Source organism: Symphalangus syndactylus, chromosome 9 (genome assembly GCF_028878055.3).
Source record: "Symphalangus syndactylus isolate Jambi chromosome 9, NHGRI_mSymSyn1-v2.1_pri, whole genome shotgun sequence".
Classification (NCBI taxonomy): Eukaryota; Metazoa; Chordata; class Mammalia; order Primates; family Hylobatidae; genus Symphalangus; species Symphalangus syndactylus.
In genome coordinates, this window is record NC_072431.2 from 109560722 (window position 1) to 109579235 (window position 18514).

At 41.5% G+C, this 18514-nt stretch overlaps 1 protein-coding gene across 5 annotated transcripts in view; it reads right to left on the bottom strand.

Annotated features, from left to right (window-relative positions):
• Positions 1-18514, bottom strand: part of UNC13B (unc-13 homolog B) — a 247584-nt gene that overhangs the window by 107588 nt on the left and 121482 nt on the right. For 4 of the 5 annotated variants that reach the window (XM_055293824.2, XM_055293823.2, XM_055293821.2 and 1 more), the window contains exon 8: positions 1360-1594. In XM_055293824.2, coding sequence (XP_055149799.1) covers positions 1360-1594 — 235 coding nt within the window. Of the gene's footprint in view, positions 1-1359; positions 1595-6479; positions 6516-18514 lie in introns of all 5 variants that reach the window. The other variant, XM_055293822.2, reaches the window with a different exon arrangement.

Consider the following 18514-nt stretch of genomic DNA (forward strand, 5'->3'; position numbering starts at 1 on the left):
GACCAACAGGGTGAAACCCCGTCTCTACCAAAACCACAAAAATTAGCCGGGCATGATGGCGTGCACCTGTAGTCTCAGCTACTCGGGAGGCTGAGGCACGAGAATCACTTGAACCGGTGATGCTGAGGTTGCAGTGAGCCAAGATCACCCCATTGCACTCCAGCCTGGGAGACAGAGTGAGACTCTGTCTCAAAAAAAAAAAAAAAGCTTCTTAAAAGACCAAAAAAAAAGACAATGAAATTTTTGCTAAATTAAAGGAGGCTAAGGAAACATGAAAACCAAATGCAATGCACCACGGTTCTGGATTGGATCCTGGACCAGAAAGGAACAAATATACATACAGAACATTATGGAGATAACTGGGGAAATTTAAATATGGTCTAAACATGAGATAATAACATTGCATCATTAAACTTCTTGAGTGTGATCATGATATTGAGGTTAAAATAAGATAAAGTTCTTTTTCTTAGGAGTAACATGCTGAAATACTTTCTGATGAAGCAACTTATTTTTAAGTGGTTCAGAGAAAATGTGTGTATATGAATACATATTAGGGAGAATGAGATAAAGTAAATGTGGTAAAATGTTAACACAACTGGTAAATCTAGGCAACATGAATATGGGTGTTCATTGAATTATGTCTCCAAATTTTCTTTAAGTCTGAAATTTTTTTTAATCTTGGGGCAGGGGAGAGCACATATGTATGTATTTGCTTTTATACTGATAAATATATGACAATAGTCTATGGAAGGATACATAAGAAACAACAGTAGGAGGGGAATTACGAAACAGGAAGAAGATGGGGTGGAGGAAGGTAAGTGTGGGTGGGAAACTCTTTATGCTGTATTGTACCTTAACGTCTTTTAAACCACATAATTGTTTTATATATTTAAGAAATAAAATAAAATTAAAACAAAGTTCCAGTAAAAATACTTAATCTGCTATAAGAAATCATATTGGTTTTCTTCTAAAGTTCCCAGAAAAATATTTAGGCAAGAAGGACTATCCAATCTGTGATTTTTTGTGTTTTTAATCTTGGCAAAGGGTATACCAAACTCACTGAGTCAGGAAGTGGGGCAGATACACCCCAAGTGGGACTGCCCTGATCAGTTGAGAATCACTGATCATAAAGAGAAGTATTCCTTATGGCAATATATAAACATAAAATTCCTTATGGCAATGTATAAACATGTGGAAGAAAAAAAAGACTAATAATCTACGCAAAATGACTGTAGTTTGGCCCGTGATACTGCTACACTTTCACTACCTCTTCAGGTTAAAGCATCCAAATTCTTGTTGCCAATTGCATCATGAGACCTGGATATTAGGAAGAGAAAGTACTTTGTGCCCAATACCCACCTGATGGCCCGCCGCTCTGGATAATCAAGGTCATAACTTTGCATAGAGTCATTACAAGAGTCCCGGGAACTGCCTTGAAGTAGCAGCTGCTGTGGCAATCGCACCGGCACAGGGAACTGGTGCACAGAAGCGCTGGGCTGGGAAGTTGTATGGTAAGGAGGTGGGATGCTGTTGCTGGTCTCACTGCGATAGTCACTATCTCGGTCATCAACGGCACTATCAGGGTCTTCAAAAGCTATGAAATAAGCACATTGAATCAAAGCACCCCAGCTTTATTTAGTTGTTCAGAATTATTTCTGCTTCTAACTTAGTAGTAACGTCTGGACCTTGAGAACAAAAGCAAGCTGAGCTTCACATGAGCCCAGTGATGACCTCAGAGCCATGAGCAGAACTGTCTCAATTAATACCCACAAGTCTCTCTTCCTTATCATAGGAGATATATACTTAGTTTAATTTTAGTGCTTATTCTTAGAGGAGCTCCAGGTTGCATTTTCCCACTGCAGAATTCTTTGGAATTCTGCTTCTCCAACTATCATAACCATAATTAAAAACTGCTTTTAAATGTCACAAATATAGTCTGGTCCTCTGTTATTAAAGAAAGGGGAAGGGAGCAGAGGTTTAAAAAAATTAGCTTTTTCATATCTTCGGGAAAAAAAAACCCAAAACTTTTGTTTAACGTTGTCTTGGTGTTTTCAGACTTTTAAACATGGATTGAACCAAATAAGCAGGTCCAACATCAGAAGCTGGTCCTGGAAATCAGGAAGGTCAAAGCCAAGGCTTGGAAATCAAGTCAAAGGCTCTAGATGCAGCTGAGAACAGCAGCACTCTTACTGTGTTGCTACAGTGTTGGGTTTTTCTAACAATTCCTGTCAAGCACCTACACCCTAGGCTCAGAATTCCCATCCAGAGGATGGGCTGAGAGAAGAAAAAACATATGCACTGCCAATGGGATCTTGCTGACAATGCAGCCAAGATTACTAACAGCAGTTGCTACAATTTCATAGAATTATTTCTGCCTTTCAGACCAGCACCTGACTGGCTACAGTTTTTTTCTTATTAACTAAAAAGACCACACTTACAAATCATCGCTGTGCTTGGAAAGGTGGCTCAACCTAAGAGTGCTTTGTAGCCTGTTTTACAGAGAGGAAGTCGTATCTGACACCATACCCTTATGTGTATGATTAACAGGGTTCCACGTGTCCTTTCTTGACAAGTTCCTATTTGGCTCACTATGAGGAAAAGGAATGTTCGCCATCCCAAAATGGAGATACTTTTAGCAGAAAATGAACTCATGTTAGTAATTTTAAAATATGATCTTGGCCAGGCGTGGTGGCTCACTCCTGTAATCCCAGCACTTTGGGAGGCCGAGGCGGGTGGATCACCTGAGGTCAGGAGTTCAAGACCAGCCTGGACAACATGGTGGGACCCCATCCCTATAAAAATACAAAAATTAGCCGGACATGATGACAGGTGCCTGTAAATCCTAGCTACTAGGGAGGCTGAGGCGGAAGAATTGCTTGAACCCAGCGGGTGGAGGTTGCAAAGAGCCAAGATCATGCCATTGCACTCCAGCCTGGGCGACAGAGCAAGGCTCTGTCTCAAAAAAGAAAAAAAAAAAAAAAAGGTAATCTAGTAGCAATGTGGGCAGTGGAAACCTTCTGAAGACCGCAAGATTAGGCTTTTACAATTGCTCAGGCAGGGGATAAGGACCCGCATCTATACCGTGGAAACAGAAAAGAGTTAATGAACTAGAAAAAGAAAATTCCAGACAGAATTGTAAAACATGGGGCCATATTGAAGATAATAGGGAAATGACCCCTTGGCTTCTGTTAGACAATTTGGTAGATAAGAATTCCACTAAAAGAGACAGAGCACAAACATGTAGGTTTTATAGGTAAGGAAGAAAATCTGAGCATTGGACTCTCGATAACATTTGTGGGTACAGATGGGAGACAGGGGTAAGATGATCTTATGAACTTTTCCTATCTGAGTTTATGGTTACATGTGAACATAAAAAAGGAGAGGAGAGGGATTAGAACTCCAGGAGGAAAAATATCAACATGAGAAAGAAGCTAATGTTCAAATGGTCAGGAACAATTATTAGTAATTTTTTTTTTTTTTTTTGAGATGGAGTCTCGCTCTGTCGCCCAGGCTGGAGTGCAGTGTCGCAATCTCAGCTCACTGCAAGCTCCGCCTCCCGGGTTCACGCCATTCTCCTGCCTCAGCCTCTCCGAGTAGCTGGGACTACAGGCGCCCGCCACCACGTCCGGCTAATTTTTTGTATTTTTAGTAGAGACGGGGTTTCACCGTGGTCTCGATCTCCTGACCTCGTGATCCACCCGCCTCGGCCCCCCAAAGTGCTGGGATTACAAGCGTGAGCCACCGCGCCCGGCCAGTAATATTTGACATTTGGAGCAAGTAGTCCACTGACCAGGGCAGGAGTAGCAAAGCTTGAAAACAAAAGCAAACAAGAGGGATGCAAAGCATTCTGCTTACAAAGCTTTCTGATGACATATTAGGAAAAAGAGACTTTGGAAGCACTGGTTTTAGTCCTTGATGCATCTGTTGTTCTGAAGACAAGAAAAATAGGACCCAGAGACAAAACCATATGCCACTCAGACTTAATTCTTTCTGAACCCACAGAAAGAGCAAGTCTGTAAGTCAGTGCTGGACTATTCATGCATACAGATGAGGGGGCAGAGGCAACAAAGGAGACAAAACCAGAGGCCTACTAAACTCTGGCAGGAAAAGTATTAGCACATAACCCAGAGAAACAAGATTCAGTCTCCAAGGAGGCAACTGCGACAGACAATCCTATCACTTTTGAGGCCAGAGAGTGCAGCTCAGCCAGAGTTAGAAGCCCACGACCCAAATCCACAGGTTTTACTTTCTCCCTGCATGTGACCTATTACTCCTAAATAATACTCTGCTTTTTGTTTATTTTGCTAGGCTAAACGGAGATACTCTACAACTTTACCAAAGGCTAACAACATTTCTACACTAAAGAAATAAAGGGCAAATATTAAGAAACAAAGCATCCATGGAAAGAAGAGGTTGGAAGTAGAAGAGAATATGAAAAGCAGGAGAGGGTAAGAGAGAGAAAATACTAAGGAATAAAGTAAGACAAAGGAGAGAAACAGAAAAAAGTAGTGAGAGGTAATCACCTCCAGTTTTCCTAAAAAGTAAACCTCCTGGCACCAAGCCTGATTAGAAATGAAAAAGGGAAATTCAGGAAAATGTGTAACATTTCAATTTGAATTAAATAACCGTGTTTTTAATGTGTCACTGACGATCTCTTACTGACTCCACAATCTACCCCACAGCAGCATGTCGGCTAGACAAGAAAAGCCCGGGCTTTACAGAGAGAAACTGAGTGCAGGTTTGGTTGGCTCAGCCTAAGAAGGAACTAGAGAGCTAGTTTGAGGGTAAAAGTTTAAAAGCCCCTGGTAAAATCTATTTGAAAGATGGAAAATTAAAAGGCTGGGAACACTTATTCACTCAAATATTCACTGAGTGCCTACACATCCAAGGCTAAACAACACAGAAGACTCAGAATATAGAGTCAGTCTAATAGGAGACAGAATATATAGATACAAATATTGAATTGCTATACAAGGCAGTTAGCACAAACCAAGTGCTATGAGTTAAAAGTAAAATCACTTCCTGATAGGGTAACTAAGGAAGCTTTAAGGAGGAGATGGCTTTGAAGAACTGGTTCGTTTTTAATAGGCGATGATTGGAGGCAGAAGGGAAACATCTTCTAGAATTTGGATAAAAGCAGTGGCATGATTAAAGGCCCAGTGGTAGGAAAGGCTATATATTTTTGAGAAACCATTTTTTAGTTCATTTGATAGGTAAATAAAAAGACATAGAGGAAATGATGGCAAATTAAAAACCTGCAAAAGGCTGGGAAGGTCATCTAACCAGGGGCAAACAAAGATGGGCCTCCGAGCACACAGCAGGCACTCAAACAAAATCCAGTGAAATACAGAAAAATGAGGCCCTCTAGTATGTGGTATTCCTCGATTGAGTCCTGGATTGGTCTTTAAATCCACAGCATACCTATTAATAGAACTTCAGCAACCAAAGAAAGGAAAGAAAATTCATTCACATTTTTTTCATGGCTTAGTTGCTTTTTCTACTTGAAAACCTTAACTTACCTAAGCTCTGTTAACCCGTTTATGCCTGAGGTTGCAATTTATGCTTGAGGTCACCTACTGCTTGGCGATGACCTTGAGCAGTAGGATTTAAATAACTCCCACATGCTTAGAGTTCCAATAATGGAACACTAGGCATAAATGGGTCAAGCTGCTTTTGAGTACTTTCCTAATAGCAGAAATACTCAGGATTCAAATCACAGAAAGCACAGACTTCATGAGAAATTCCAGTGACAGGACAAACTTTGGCCCCTCTTAGTACCTACTGGATACCTAATCACTGAGACTCAACCAGATCCCATGAGATGGGTAACATAACCAGTAATGTCAGCCTAGGGCTACATGTTTTGCCACAAAGAACTGGCTGCCCATTCTCTAAGCTCTAGAACAAAGGTGGCCTTAGCTGGGCTGCTCCAGGGAAAGCCAAGCCATGTCCTCAGCCTCTTGTTTCCTTAACAAAAGCAGGTTTTTGGCTGAAATGGCATTCACAACTTGCTAGACCAATAAACTCAAGACAGCAGTCTGTTCTGCATATCCTCCTAGTCAAGAAAATCAGCCAAATCAGAATGCACACCAATTACCTTGACTCTAGTTCATCCTAGAATGAGCCTTCCTCCTTCTGGTCACTGCACTCCTTAGCCAAAGGGACCAAAGGAGAAGGCTACACTAGGGGGCTGATGCTACTACTTGCCTCTGGGGAATAAAAATTAGGAGATCTTGTCAGGATTATGACTGGGACTTTGGTTTGAAATTTCTAACACACATAAACACACACAAAGTCATCAAGAAACCAGCCTGGAAGGATATAACATTCCACCACAGGTCATTGTCTCCTGAGATTTAAGTAGGAGAAGAGAGGGAAATGGAAGTCTATGCATGAATATCCAGCTTCACAGTTCAGAGGGAGTATGTACTTTGTGGGTAAGATCAAGAAAATGATAAGGAATTTCAATTCTTACGTACTCTGTTGTTCTCCCCAGCCCAAATAGGTCCAGTGACCTAAGAAAACCACAAAGAAGCAGCAGATAATTTTTGAAAATACTTTTTTGAAGGAATTCAAAAGTCATTTCCCCATCCCAGCAATTATTATGTGCCTTACCTTACTTGAGCCTACCTCACTTGTATTCTACTAACTTTACATAACATACAGAGTTTCTGCCTTCTACCAAATGTGAGACAAATCTACAAAGTATTCTTGTTTTCTGCCTTTCACTATAAAGACTAACAACAATCCAAAAAACCCACAAAACAACAACAACAAAAAATTACTTCTTCCATATTGTTTTAAGCCCCCTTCTGGTCTAGGTCTCTCTCAGAACATCATCATTTAGGAGGTCATATGTCTTTCCTTTGTCAAAATAAGAAAAATTAGATCTCTGTCTCTAAGAGACCCTTCCGTGTCTCTGTGTTCACCAAACCTGAGCCTATCACAATAAATCTATGAGGGCCGGGCGCAGTGGCTCACGCTTGTAATCCCAGCACTTTGGGAGGCCGAGGTGGGCGGATCACGAGGTCAGGAGATGGAGACCACGGTGAAACCCCGTCTCTACTAAAAAAACACAAAAAATTAGCCGGGCATGGTGGCGGGCGCCTGTAGTCCCAGCTACTCGGAGAGGCTGAGGCAGGAGAATGGCGTGAACCCGGGAGGCGGAGCTTGCAGTGAGCCGAGATTGCGACACTGCACTCCAGCCTGGGCGACAGAGCGAGACTCCGTCTCAAAAAAAATAATAATAATAAAATAAAATAAAAAATAAATCTATGAGAAGCTAAGCCCTGATACCATGGGTAAGGGAGTTAATTCCCTTGTCTGGGAGCGAAGATATTCAATTTTGCTGCTCTCTACTGAAAGTTAAAAGGTCAAAGAATGGTAATGTTTATCTCTTAAGAAATTAATATTCTAATTAAGCTCCCAGACAAGAGAATTACTCCCTTACCCATGGTATCAGGGCTTAGCTTCTCATAGATTTATTGTGATAGGCTCAGGTTTGGTGAACACAGAGACAAGGAAGGGTCTCTTAGAAACAGAGATCTAATTTTTCTTATTTTGACAAAGGAAAGACATATGAGCTCCTAAATGATGATGTTCTGAGAGAGACCTAGACCAGAAGGGGGCTTAAAACAATATGTAATAAACCACTCCAGCCTATTGGGTCCTTAAAGAGAGCCACTTCTTCTGAATTACCTATAAATTTTTAATAAAATCCACTAAAACACAGAAGCTTTGAAGGACAGGAGAAAACTGAAAATATTTTTTATTCATTTTTCAAAATCAAAAATCCACTATTAATTAAGTCCTATCCCACACCCAAATTGAATTTCAGGAAACTAATTGTGATAAAGAAATCATTAAAAATAGGCCTTTAATCTCAAGAAACAAGAAGTAAATAGCTTCATAATTAAGAATATGGGTTTTTTATTTTTTGAGACAGAGTCTCACTCTGTCACCCACGCTGGAGTGCAGTGACACGATCTCGGCTCACTGCAACCTCTGTCCCCAGGTTCAAGCGATTCTCATGCCTCAGCCTCCCAAGAAGCTGGGATTACAGGTGCCCACCAACACACCTGGCTAATTTTTGTATTTTCAGTAGAGAGAGAGTTTCACCATGTTGGCCAGGCTGGCCTCGAACTCCTAACCTCCAGTGATCCACCTGCCTCAGCCTCCCAAAGTGCTGGGATTACAGGAGTGAGCCACCACGCTCAGCCAAGAATATGGGTTTTAAAGTCAACGTTCAGTTCTTCTGGCTCTGCGATTTACTAGCTATATGATCTTGAGAAAGTTATTATAGATATTTCCTCATCTGTAATATGAGAATAATAACACAAGTGTCACTGGGTTATTGTAAAGATCATACAGGAAAAAATATGTAAAATGCTAGGCACAGTCCCCGGAAGATGGTGAGCAACTAGCATTTGTTGTTATTTTGTCATGTTGCCAGGCTTTTGCTTGCCTTACAGGGTCCTAATAAATAAGAAGCAGAAAAAAAACACAACTCCTAGAATTGCACCCTCTGACAGTCCCAAGGTCTGCTAAGGAATCTTCAATGTGGGGTCCAAAAGGCCCTCAAACTGGTTCTGAACATGTGACTCCCTTGAAAGTCTACAGTAAGATTTGAAATTCTAGGAACATCATATGATGCCAACCCAGGCTGTTTTCAGTACTTGAGCTAATCCTTAATCCTGGGCATACGGGACTACTAATCAATCACAGACTTTAATTTAGTGATACCCTGACAGCCAGTTTTCTTCCTATACACTTACTTTATTCCAACCACCTATGTCTCTTCTTCTCACCTCTCAGAAAGGATATGTTGGCTTAGTGTGCCATTTTTAAATTGTAATAATTTATTTCACTTTCTAACTATGGGGGGAGAGGAGGCAAAAAAAAAATTCTCCTATAGAACAGTTGCCATAGCAACTCTGCCAGAGGGTAATTACTTCATTTCTTTTAAAAAGAAAATGGAAAAAAAAATAATCACAGAGAACCTCAGAATATGTCTATCAACCTAGATTGCTCCAGGCAAGTGACAATGCTGTTTCTCACCACAACTGTGAGCCCAAAGAAGCCTTTCTCTGCAGGACACTGCCCCTCATCTTTGAGCACTCCACAGCACTCCACAGCAGCTTCTTATACATAAAAGTTCTCAGTAAATATCTACTGTACTAATAAATTGAATGAATAATCTGATCCCATCTACTGGGCCCATCTCTACGCATGAAAACACAAGTCATGTTCTCTCACAAGCCAGCTCCATATTCTCACCACTTTAGCTCAGAACCATCATAAGATAAATTACACCAGTTTAAATAAGCAAGTTTCCTTCCCTACTGCAAAAATGCATTAAAACACATAACTAGCCAGCACAACAATTACTGAGGATAGTTAGGTTTTGCTACGCATTAGTACTGAGAAAAGGAAGGGGAAAATGTCCCAGGAAAAGGAAATTATGCATGCAAAGGCATGTTCAGTGAGCTGAAAATAGTTCCAGAATATCTAGAGTGAGAGGCTACAGAGTTATGAAAGAACCTAATGACTATGGGTCTTAGGTAATGTTTAGAAATTAAGTAATATTAAGGATTTGGAATTACCTGGAGGGCAACACAGCTATCAGAGCTTTTAAGAGGGGAAAGACAGGATCAGATTTGCCATTTTAGAAAGAGAACAGTGGAACAGTGTGGCCAATGGTGGTTGGTTGGGTAGAAAGGACTGGTGATTCATAGGGAGGAGGTGTCAGGGAGGCTCATAAGGAGAATGGTGCACTCATCTGCTGACAGCCTGGACTAGGGAAGTGGCAGAGTGGGTAGAGAGAAGGGGATAGATTCATAAGATATTCTGGAGGGAAAATCAATAGCGTTTAATGAGTAAATAAAATGTGGAAAGTGAGAAGAACAAGGATTAAATAATATTGCTTAGGTTTTTAGCTTGAGCTACTGGATGAACATGACATCATTCACCAAGAAAAGAATACAACACGGGGGCAGGCTGAAGGAGATGATTAATTCAGGGTTAGGTATACTGACTCTGAGATATCTATGGAACATCTCAAATGAACATGGCCAGTAGACAGCTAGATATATGGGTGTGGAGCTCAGGAAAGAGATGTGGAACAGACTTGGAAGTTTTCAGACTATATGTTCCAATAAGGGCAGGGATTTTTCTGCTTTGTTTTGCTGTATCCTCAGCACCTGATAATGCATGGCACAATGTAAAAGTTCAACAAATATTTACAAATGAGTATAAATAAAAATGCAAGTAAATAAAAACACTAAGGCAGAGTGCAGGCCAAGAAAAAAAAGACTATATGAAGCAGGGGAACCCTAAGGAACAATCACATTTAAAAAGCAGACAGAAATTTTAAAAAGAAGAAGAAAAACAGAAAGAGAAGGAGGAGGAGGAAGAGAAACAATTGACAATCCAAAGCGTCAGTGAGGCTATGGAGCAACTGGAACTCTTGTACATTGTTAGCGAGAATGCACAGTGAAGTCGGGCATGGTGGCTCTTGCCTGTAAACCCAGCAATTTGGAAGGTTGAGGTGGGCAGATCACCTGAGGTCAGGAGTTCGAGACTAGCTTGGCCAACATGGTGAAACCTGTCTCTACTAAAAATACAAAAATTAGCCAGGCATGGCAACGGGCACCTGTAAACCCAGCTATTTGGGAGACTGAGGCAGGAGAATCACTTGAACCCAGGAGCTGGTGGTTGCAGTGAGCCGAGATCATGCCAATGCACTCCAGCCTAGGCAACAGAGTAAGACTCCAATTCAAAAAGAAAGAAAGAAGAGGGTGGAGCCAAGATGGCCGAATAGGAACAGCTCCGGTCTCCAGCTCCCAGCCCCAGCGACACAGAAGACGGGTGATTTCTGCATTTCTGCTTGAGGTACCGGTTTCATCTCACTAGGGAGTGCCTAACAGTGGGTGCAGGACAGTCGGTGAAGCGCACTGTGCGCGAGCCGAAGCAGGGCGAGGCATTGCCTCACTCGGGAAGCGCAAGGGGTCGGGGAGTTCCCTTTCCTAGTCAAAGAAAGGGAAAACAGACGGCACCTGGAATATCGGGTCAGTCCCGTCCTAATACTGCGCTTTTCCAACGGGCCTGGAAAACGGCACACTAGGAGATTGTGTCCCGCACCTGGCTCGGAGGGTCCTATGCCCACAGAGTCTTGCTGATTGCTAGCACAGCAGTCTGAGATCACGCTGCAAGGCGGCAGCGAGGCTGGGGGAGGGGCGCCCGCCATTGCCCAGGCTTGCTTAGGTAAACAAAGCAGCCAGGAAGCTCGAACTGGGTGGAGCCCACCACAGCTCAAGGAGGCCCGCCTGCCTCTGTAGGCTCCACCTCTGGGGGCAGGGCACAGACAACCAAAAACTCAGCGAGAACCTCCACAGCCTTAAATGTCCCTGTCTGACTGACAGCTTTGAAGAGAGTAGTGGTTCTCCCAGCACGCAGCTGGAGATCTGAGAACGGACAGACTGCCTCCTAAAGTGGGCCCCTCACCCCTGAGCAGCCTAACTGGGAGGCACCCCCCCAGTGGGACAGACTGACACCTCATTCAACTGGGTACTCCTCTGAGACAAAACTTTCAGAGGAACTATCAGACAGCTGAATTTGTGGTCTCACGAAAATCCGCTGTTCTGCAGCCACCGGTGCTGACACCCAGCCAAACAGGGTCTGGAGTGGACCTCTAGTAAACTCCAACAGACCTGCAGCTGTGGGTCTTGTCTGGTAGAAGGAAAATTAACAAACAGAAAGGACATCCACACCAAAAACCCATCTGTACATCACCATCATCGAAGACAAAAAGTAGACAAAACCACAAAGATGGGGAAAAAACAGACCAAAAAAACTGGAAACTCTAGAAAACAGAGCACCTCTCCTCCTCCAAAGGAACGCAGTTCCTCACCAGCAACGGAACAAAGCTGGATGGAGGATGACTTTGATGAGTTGAGAGAAGAAGGCTTCGGACGATCAAACTACTCTGAGCTACGAGAGGAAATTCAAAACAATAGCAAAGAAGTTAAAAACTTTGAAAAAAAATTAGAAGAATGGATAACTAGAATAACCAATGGAGAGAAGGGCTTAAAGGAGATGATGGAGCTGAAAGCCAAGTTTCGAGAACTACGCGAAGAATGCAGAAGCCTCAGTAGCAGATGTGATCAACTGGAAGAAAGGGTATCGCTGATAGAAGATGAAATGAATGAAATGAAGAGAGAAGGGAAGTTTAGAGAAAAAAGAATAAAAAGAAATGAACAAAGCCTCCAAGAAATTTGGGACTATGTGAAAAGACCAAACCTACGTCTGATTGGTGTACCTGAAAATGATGGGGAGAATGGAACCAAGTTGGAAAACACTCTGCAAGATATTATCCAGGAGAACTTCCCCAATCTAGCAAGGCAGGCCAGCATTCAGATTCAGGAAATACAGAGAACGCCACAAAGATACTCCTCGAGAAGGGCAACTCCAAGACACATAATTGTCAGATTCACCAAAGTGGAAATGAAGGAAAAAATGTTAAGGGCAGCCAGAGAGAAAGGTCGGGTTACCCACAAAGGGAAGCCCATCAGACTAACAGCTGATCTCTCAGCAGAAACTCTACAAGCCAGAAGAGAGTGGGGGCCGATATTCAACATTCTTAAAGAAAAGAATTTTCAACCCAGAATTTCCTATCCCGCCAAACTAAGCTTCATAAGTGAAGGAGAAATAAAATACTTTACAGACAAGCAAACGCTGAGTGATTTTGTCACCACCAGGCCTGCCCTAAAAGAGCTCCTGAAGGAAGCACTAAACATGGAAAGGAACAACCGGTACCAGCCCCTGCAAAAACATGCCAAATTGTAAAGACCATCGAGGCTAGGAAGAAACTATAGCAACTAACGAGCAAAATAACCAACTAACATCATAATGACAGGATCAGATTCACACATAACAATATTCACGTTAAATGTAAATGGGCTAAATGCTCCAATCAAAAGACACAGACTGGCAAACTGGATAAGGAGTCAGGACCCATCAGTGTGCTGTATTCAGGAAACCCATCTCACGTGCAGAGACACACATAGACTCAAAATAAAGGGATGGAGGAATATCTATCAAGCAACTGGAAAACAAAAAAAGGCAGGGGTTGCAATCCTAGTCTCTGATAAAATAGACTTTAAACCAACAAAGATCAAAAGAGACAAAGAAGGCCATTACATAATGGTAAAGGGATCAATTCAACAAGAAGAGCTAACTATCCTAAATATATATGCACCCAACACAGGAGCACCCAGATTCATAAAGCAAGTCCTCAGTGACCTACAAAGGGACTTAAACTCCCACACAATAATAATGGGAGATTTTAACACCCCACTGTCAGCATTAGACAGATCAACGAGACAGAAAGTTAACAAGGATATCCAGGAATTGAACTCAGCTCTACATAAAGTGGACCTAATAGACATCTACAGAACTCTCCACCCCAAATCAACAGAATATACATTTTTTTCAGCACCACACCACACCTATTCCAAAATTGACCACATAGTTGGAAGTAAAGCTCTTCTCAGCAAATGTAAAAGAACAGAGATTATAACAAACTGTCTCTCAGACCACAGTGCAATCAAACTAGAACTCAGGATTAAGAAACTCACTCAAAACCGCTCAACTACATGGAAACTGAACAACCTGCTCCTGAATGACTATTGGGTACATAATGAAATGAAGGCAGAAATAAAGATGTTCTTTGAAACCAACGAGAACAAAGACACAACATACCAGAATCTCTGGGACACGTTCAAAGCAGTGTGTAGAGGGAAATTTATAGCACTAAATGCCCACAAGAGAAAGCAGGAAAGATCCAAAATTGACACCCTAACATCACAATTAAAAGAACTAGAAAAGCAAGAGCAAACACATTCAAAAGCTAGCAGAAGGCTAGAAATAACTAAAATCAGAGCAGAACTGAAGGAAATAGAGACACAAAAAACCCTTCAAAAAATTAATGAATCTAGGAGCTGGTTTTTTGAAAAGATCAACAAAATTGATGGACCGCTAGCAAGACTAATAAAGAAGAAAAGAGAGAAGAATCAAATAGATGCAATAAAAAACGAAAAAGGGGATATCACCACCGATCCCACAGAAATACAATCTACCATCAGAGAATACTACAAACACCTCTATGCAAATAAACTAGAAAATCTGGAAGAAATGGATAAATTCCTCGACAAATACACCCTCCCAAGACTAAACCAGGAAGAAGTTGAATCTCTGAATAGACCAATAACAGGTTCTGAAATTGTGGCAATAATCAATAGCTTACCAACCAAAAAGAGTCCAGGACCTGATGGATTCACAGCTGAATTCTACCAGAGGTACAAGGAGGAACTGGTACCATTCCTTCTGAAACTATTCCAATCGATAGAAAAAGAGGGAATCCTCCCTAACACATTTTACGAAGCCAGCATCGTCCTGATACCAAAACCTGGCAGGGACATAACCAAAAAAGAGAATTTCAGACCAATATCCTTGATGAACATTGATGCAAAAATCCTCAATAAAATACTGGCAAACCGAATCCAGCAGCACATCAAAAAGCTTATCCACCATGATCAAGTGGGCTTCATCCCTGGGATGCAAGGCTGGTTCAACATACGCAAATCAATAAATGTAATCCAGCATATAAACAGAACCAAAGACAAAAACCACATGATTATCTCAATAGATGCAGAAAAGGCCTTTGACAAAATTCAACAACGCTTCATGCTAAAAACTCTCAATAAATTAGGTATTGATGGGACGTATCTCAAAATAATAAGAGCTATCTACAACAAACCCACAGCCAATATCATACTGAATGGGCAAAAACTGGAAGCATTCCCTCTGAAAACTGGCACAAGACAGGGATGCCCTCTCTCACCGCTACTATTCAACATAGTGCTGGAAGTTCTGGCCAGAGCAATCAGGCAGGAGAAGGAAATAAAGGGTATTCAATTAGGAAAAGAGGAAGTCAAATTGTCCCTGTTTGCAGATGACATGATTGTATATCTAGAAAACCCCATTGTCTCAGCCCAAAATCTCCTTAAGCTGATTAGCAACTTCAGCAATGTCTCAGGATACAAAATTAATGTACAAAAATCACAAGCATTCTTGTACACCAATAACAGACAAACAGAGAGCCAAATCATGAGTGAACTCCCATTCACAATTGCTTCAAAGAGAATAAAATACCTAGGAATCCAACTTACAAGGGATGTGAAGGACCTCTTCAAGGAGAACTACAAACCACTGCTCAATGAAATAAAAGAGGATACAAACAAATGGAAGAACATTCCATGCTCATGGGTTGGAAGAATCAATATCGTGAAAATGGCCATACTGCCCAAGGTAATTTATAGATTCAATGCCATCCCCATCAAGCTACCAATGACTTTCTTCACAGAATTGGAAAAAACTACTTTAAAGTTCATATGGAACCAAAAAAGAGCCCACATCGCCAAGTCAATCCTAAGCCAAAAGAACAAAGCTGGAGGCATCACGCTACCTGACTTTAAACTATACTACAAGGCTACAGTAACCAAAACAGCATGGTACTGGTACCACAACAGAGACATAGATCAATGGAACAGAACAGAGCCCTCAGAAATGATGCCGCATAGCTACAACTATCTGATCTTTGACAAACCTGACAAAAACAAGAAATGGGGAAAGGATTCCCTATTTAATAAATGGTGCTGGGAAAACTGGCTAGCCATATGTAGAAAGCTGCAACTGGATCCCTTCCTTACACCTTATACAAAAATTAATTCAAGATGGATTAAAGACTTATATGTTAGACCTAAAACCATTAAAATCCTACAAGAAAACCTAGGCAATACCATTCAGGACATAGGCGTGGGCAAGGACTTCATGTCTAAAACACCAAAAGCAATGGCAACAAAAGCCAAAATCGACAAATGGGATCTCATTAAACTAAAGAGCTTCTGCACAGCAAAAGAAACTATCATCAGAGTGAACAGGCAACCTACACAATGGGAGAAAATTTTTGCAACCTACTCATCTGACAAAGGGCTAATATCCAGAATCTACAATGAACTCAAACAAATTTACAAGAAAAAAACAAACAACCCCATCAAAAAGTGGGCAGAGGACATGAACAGACACTTCTCAAAAGAAGACATTTATGCAGCCAAAAAACACATGAAGAAATGCTCCTCATCACTGGCCATCAGAGAAATGCAAATCAAAACCACAGTGAGATACCATCTCACACCAGTTAGAATGGCCATCATTAAAAAATCAGGAAACAACAGGTGCTGGAGAGGATGTGGAGAAATAGGAACACTTTTACACTGTTGGTGGGACTGTAAACTAGTTCAACCATTGTGGAAGTCAGTGTGGCGATTCCTCAGGGATCTCGAACTAGAAATACCATTTGACCCAGCCATCCCATTACTGGGTATATACCCAAAGGACTATAAATCATGCTGCTATAAAGACACATGCACACGTATGTTTATTGCGGCACTATTCACAATAGCAAAGAGTTGGAACCAACCCAAATGTCCAACAACGATAGACTGGATTAAGAAAATGTGGCACATATACACCATGGAATACTATGCAGCCATAAAAAATGATGAGTTCGTGTCCTTTGTAGGGACATGGATGAAACTGGAAAACATCATTCTCAGTAAACTATCGCAAGGACAAAAAACCAAACACCGCATGTTCTCACTCATAGGTGGGAATTGAACAATGAGAACTCATGGACACAGGAAGGGGAACTTCACGCTCCGGGGACTGTTGTGGGGTGGGTGGAGCGGGGAGGGACAGCATTAGGAGATACACCTAAGGCTAAATGACGAATTAATGGGTGCAGGAAATCAACATGGCACATGGATACATATGTAACAAACCTGCACATTGTGCACATGTACCTTAAAACCCTAAAGTATAATAAAAAAAAAAAAAAAAAAAAAAAAAAAAAAAAAAAAAAAAAAAAAGAAAGAAAGAAAGAAAGAAAGAAAGAAAGAAAGAAAGAAAGGAAACTAACTCCAAAGGAAAGATAATTTATGATAACTTATAACAAGTTCAAAAACAGGTAAAACCAAAAAGTTAGCTGGGCATGGTGGTGCATGCCTGTGATCCCAGCTACATGGGAGGCTGAGGCAGGACAACTCACAGAATTCAAGGAAACATTTTACTTATGTTTACCCATCTATGGTAGAGGATATTACAAAGGACATCGTTGAACAGCCACATGAAGAAATACACAGAACAAGGCCTGGGTCCTGGGCACAGGAGCTTCTGCCCTATGGATTTGGGATGCACCACCCTCGCAGCACACGGATGTGTTTGCCAACACAGAGGCTCCGAAAATCCATAGTTTTGGGATTTTTATGGAGGCTTTATCATATAGGCACAATCGATTATTATAAGTAGTATTAGTGGTATTATGTTTGGTAGAAACAGCATCTCATTATGTTGCCCAGGCTGGTCTCAAGCTTCTGGAGTCATCCTCCTGCTTCAGCCTCCCAAAGTGCTGGGATTACAGACAGGAGCCACTGTGCCTGACCTGGCATGATCCATTATTAACTCAATCTCCAGTTCCTCTCCCTTTCCAGAAGGAAAGGGAATGGGGCTAAAATTTCTAGGCTTCTTGGGAGGCCAAGGTAGGTGGATCATTTGAGGTCAAGAGTTCAAGACCAGCCTGGCCAACGTGGTGAAACCTCTTCTCTACTAAAAATACAAAAATTAGCCAAGCATGGTGGCAGGCACCTGTAATCCCAGCTACTTGGGAGGCTAAGGCAGGAGAATCGCTTGAACTTGGGAGGTGGAGGTTGCAGTGAGCCGAGATCACAACCACTGCACTCCAGCCTGGGTGACAGAGTGAGACTCCATCTCAAAAAAAAAAAAAAAAAAAAAAAAAGTTCCAAGCTTCCAAACATGGCTTAGTCTTTCTGATAACTGGCTCCTATGTGGAAGCCCATCAAGAGTCCCTCATTAGAACAACAGACATTCCTAGTATCCATAAAATTCTAAGGGATTAGGAGCTCTGTGTCAGGAACCAGGGACAAAGACCAGAATATATGTTTCTTATTATAAAATCACAGTATCACAGCCCCCAGTGGTAATGGCATTGTATTTACAATCTTAAAAATTCTCTAGAGATATGGGAGTATAGCAAGTATACCTCATGTCCAAAACCACCAAACTCCCAATACTTTGAAATCAGAAACCACAGGACCATTCTTAAAATTCCTCTTTACTTTATTTCCCATGTCCAATCAGTCAACAAACTTAGTAGTCAATTCTGCTGAAATCTCCTTCGTCTTGTGCTCTCCTTGAAGATTTAACTGTCCTTATCAAGAAACTTATTACCTTATGAATTATTAGAGATTACAGAATTATTCTGAATTATTACAGATATTTGACTGGACTTCTAAAAAATTTGTTTTTAGAAACCGGGTCTTGCCCTGTCACCCATGCTGGAATGCAGTGACAATCATGGCTCATTGTGGCCTCAACCAAT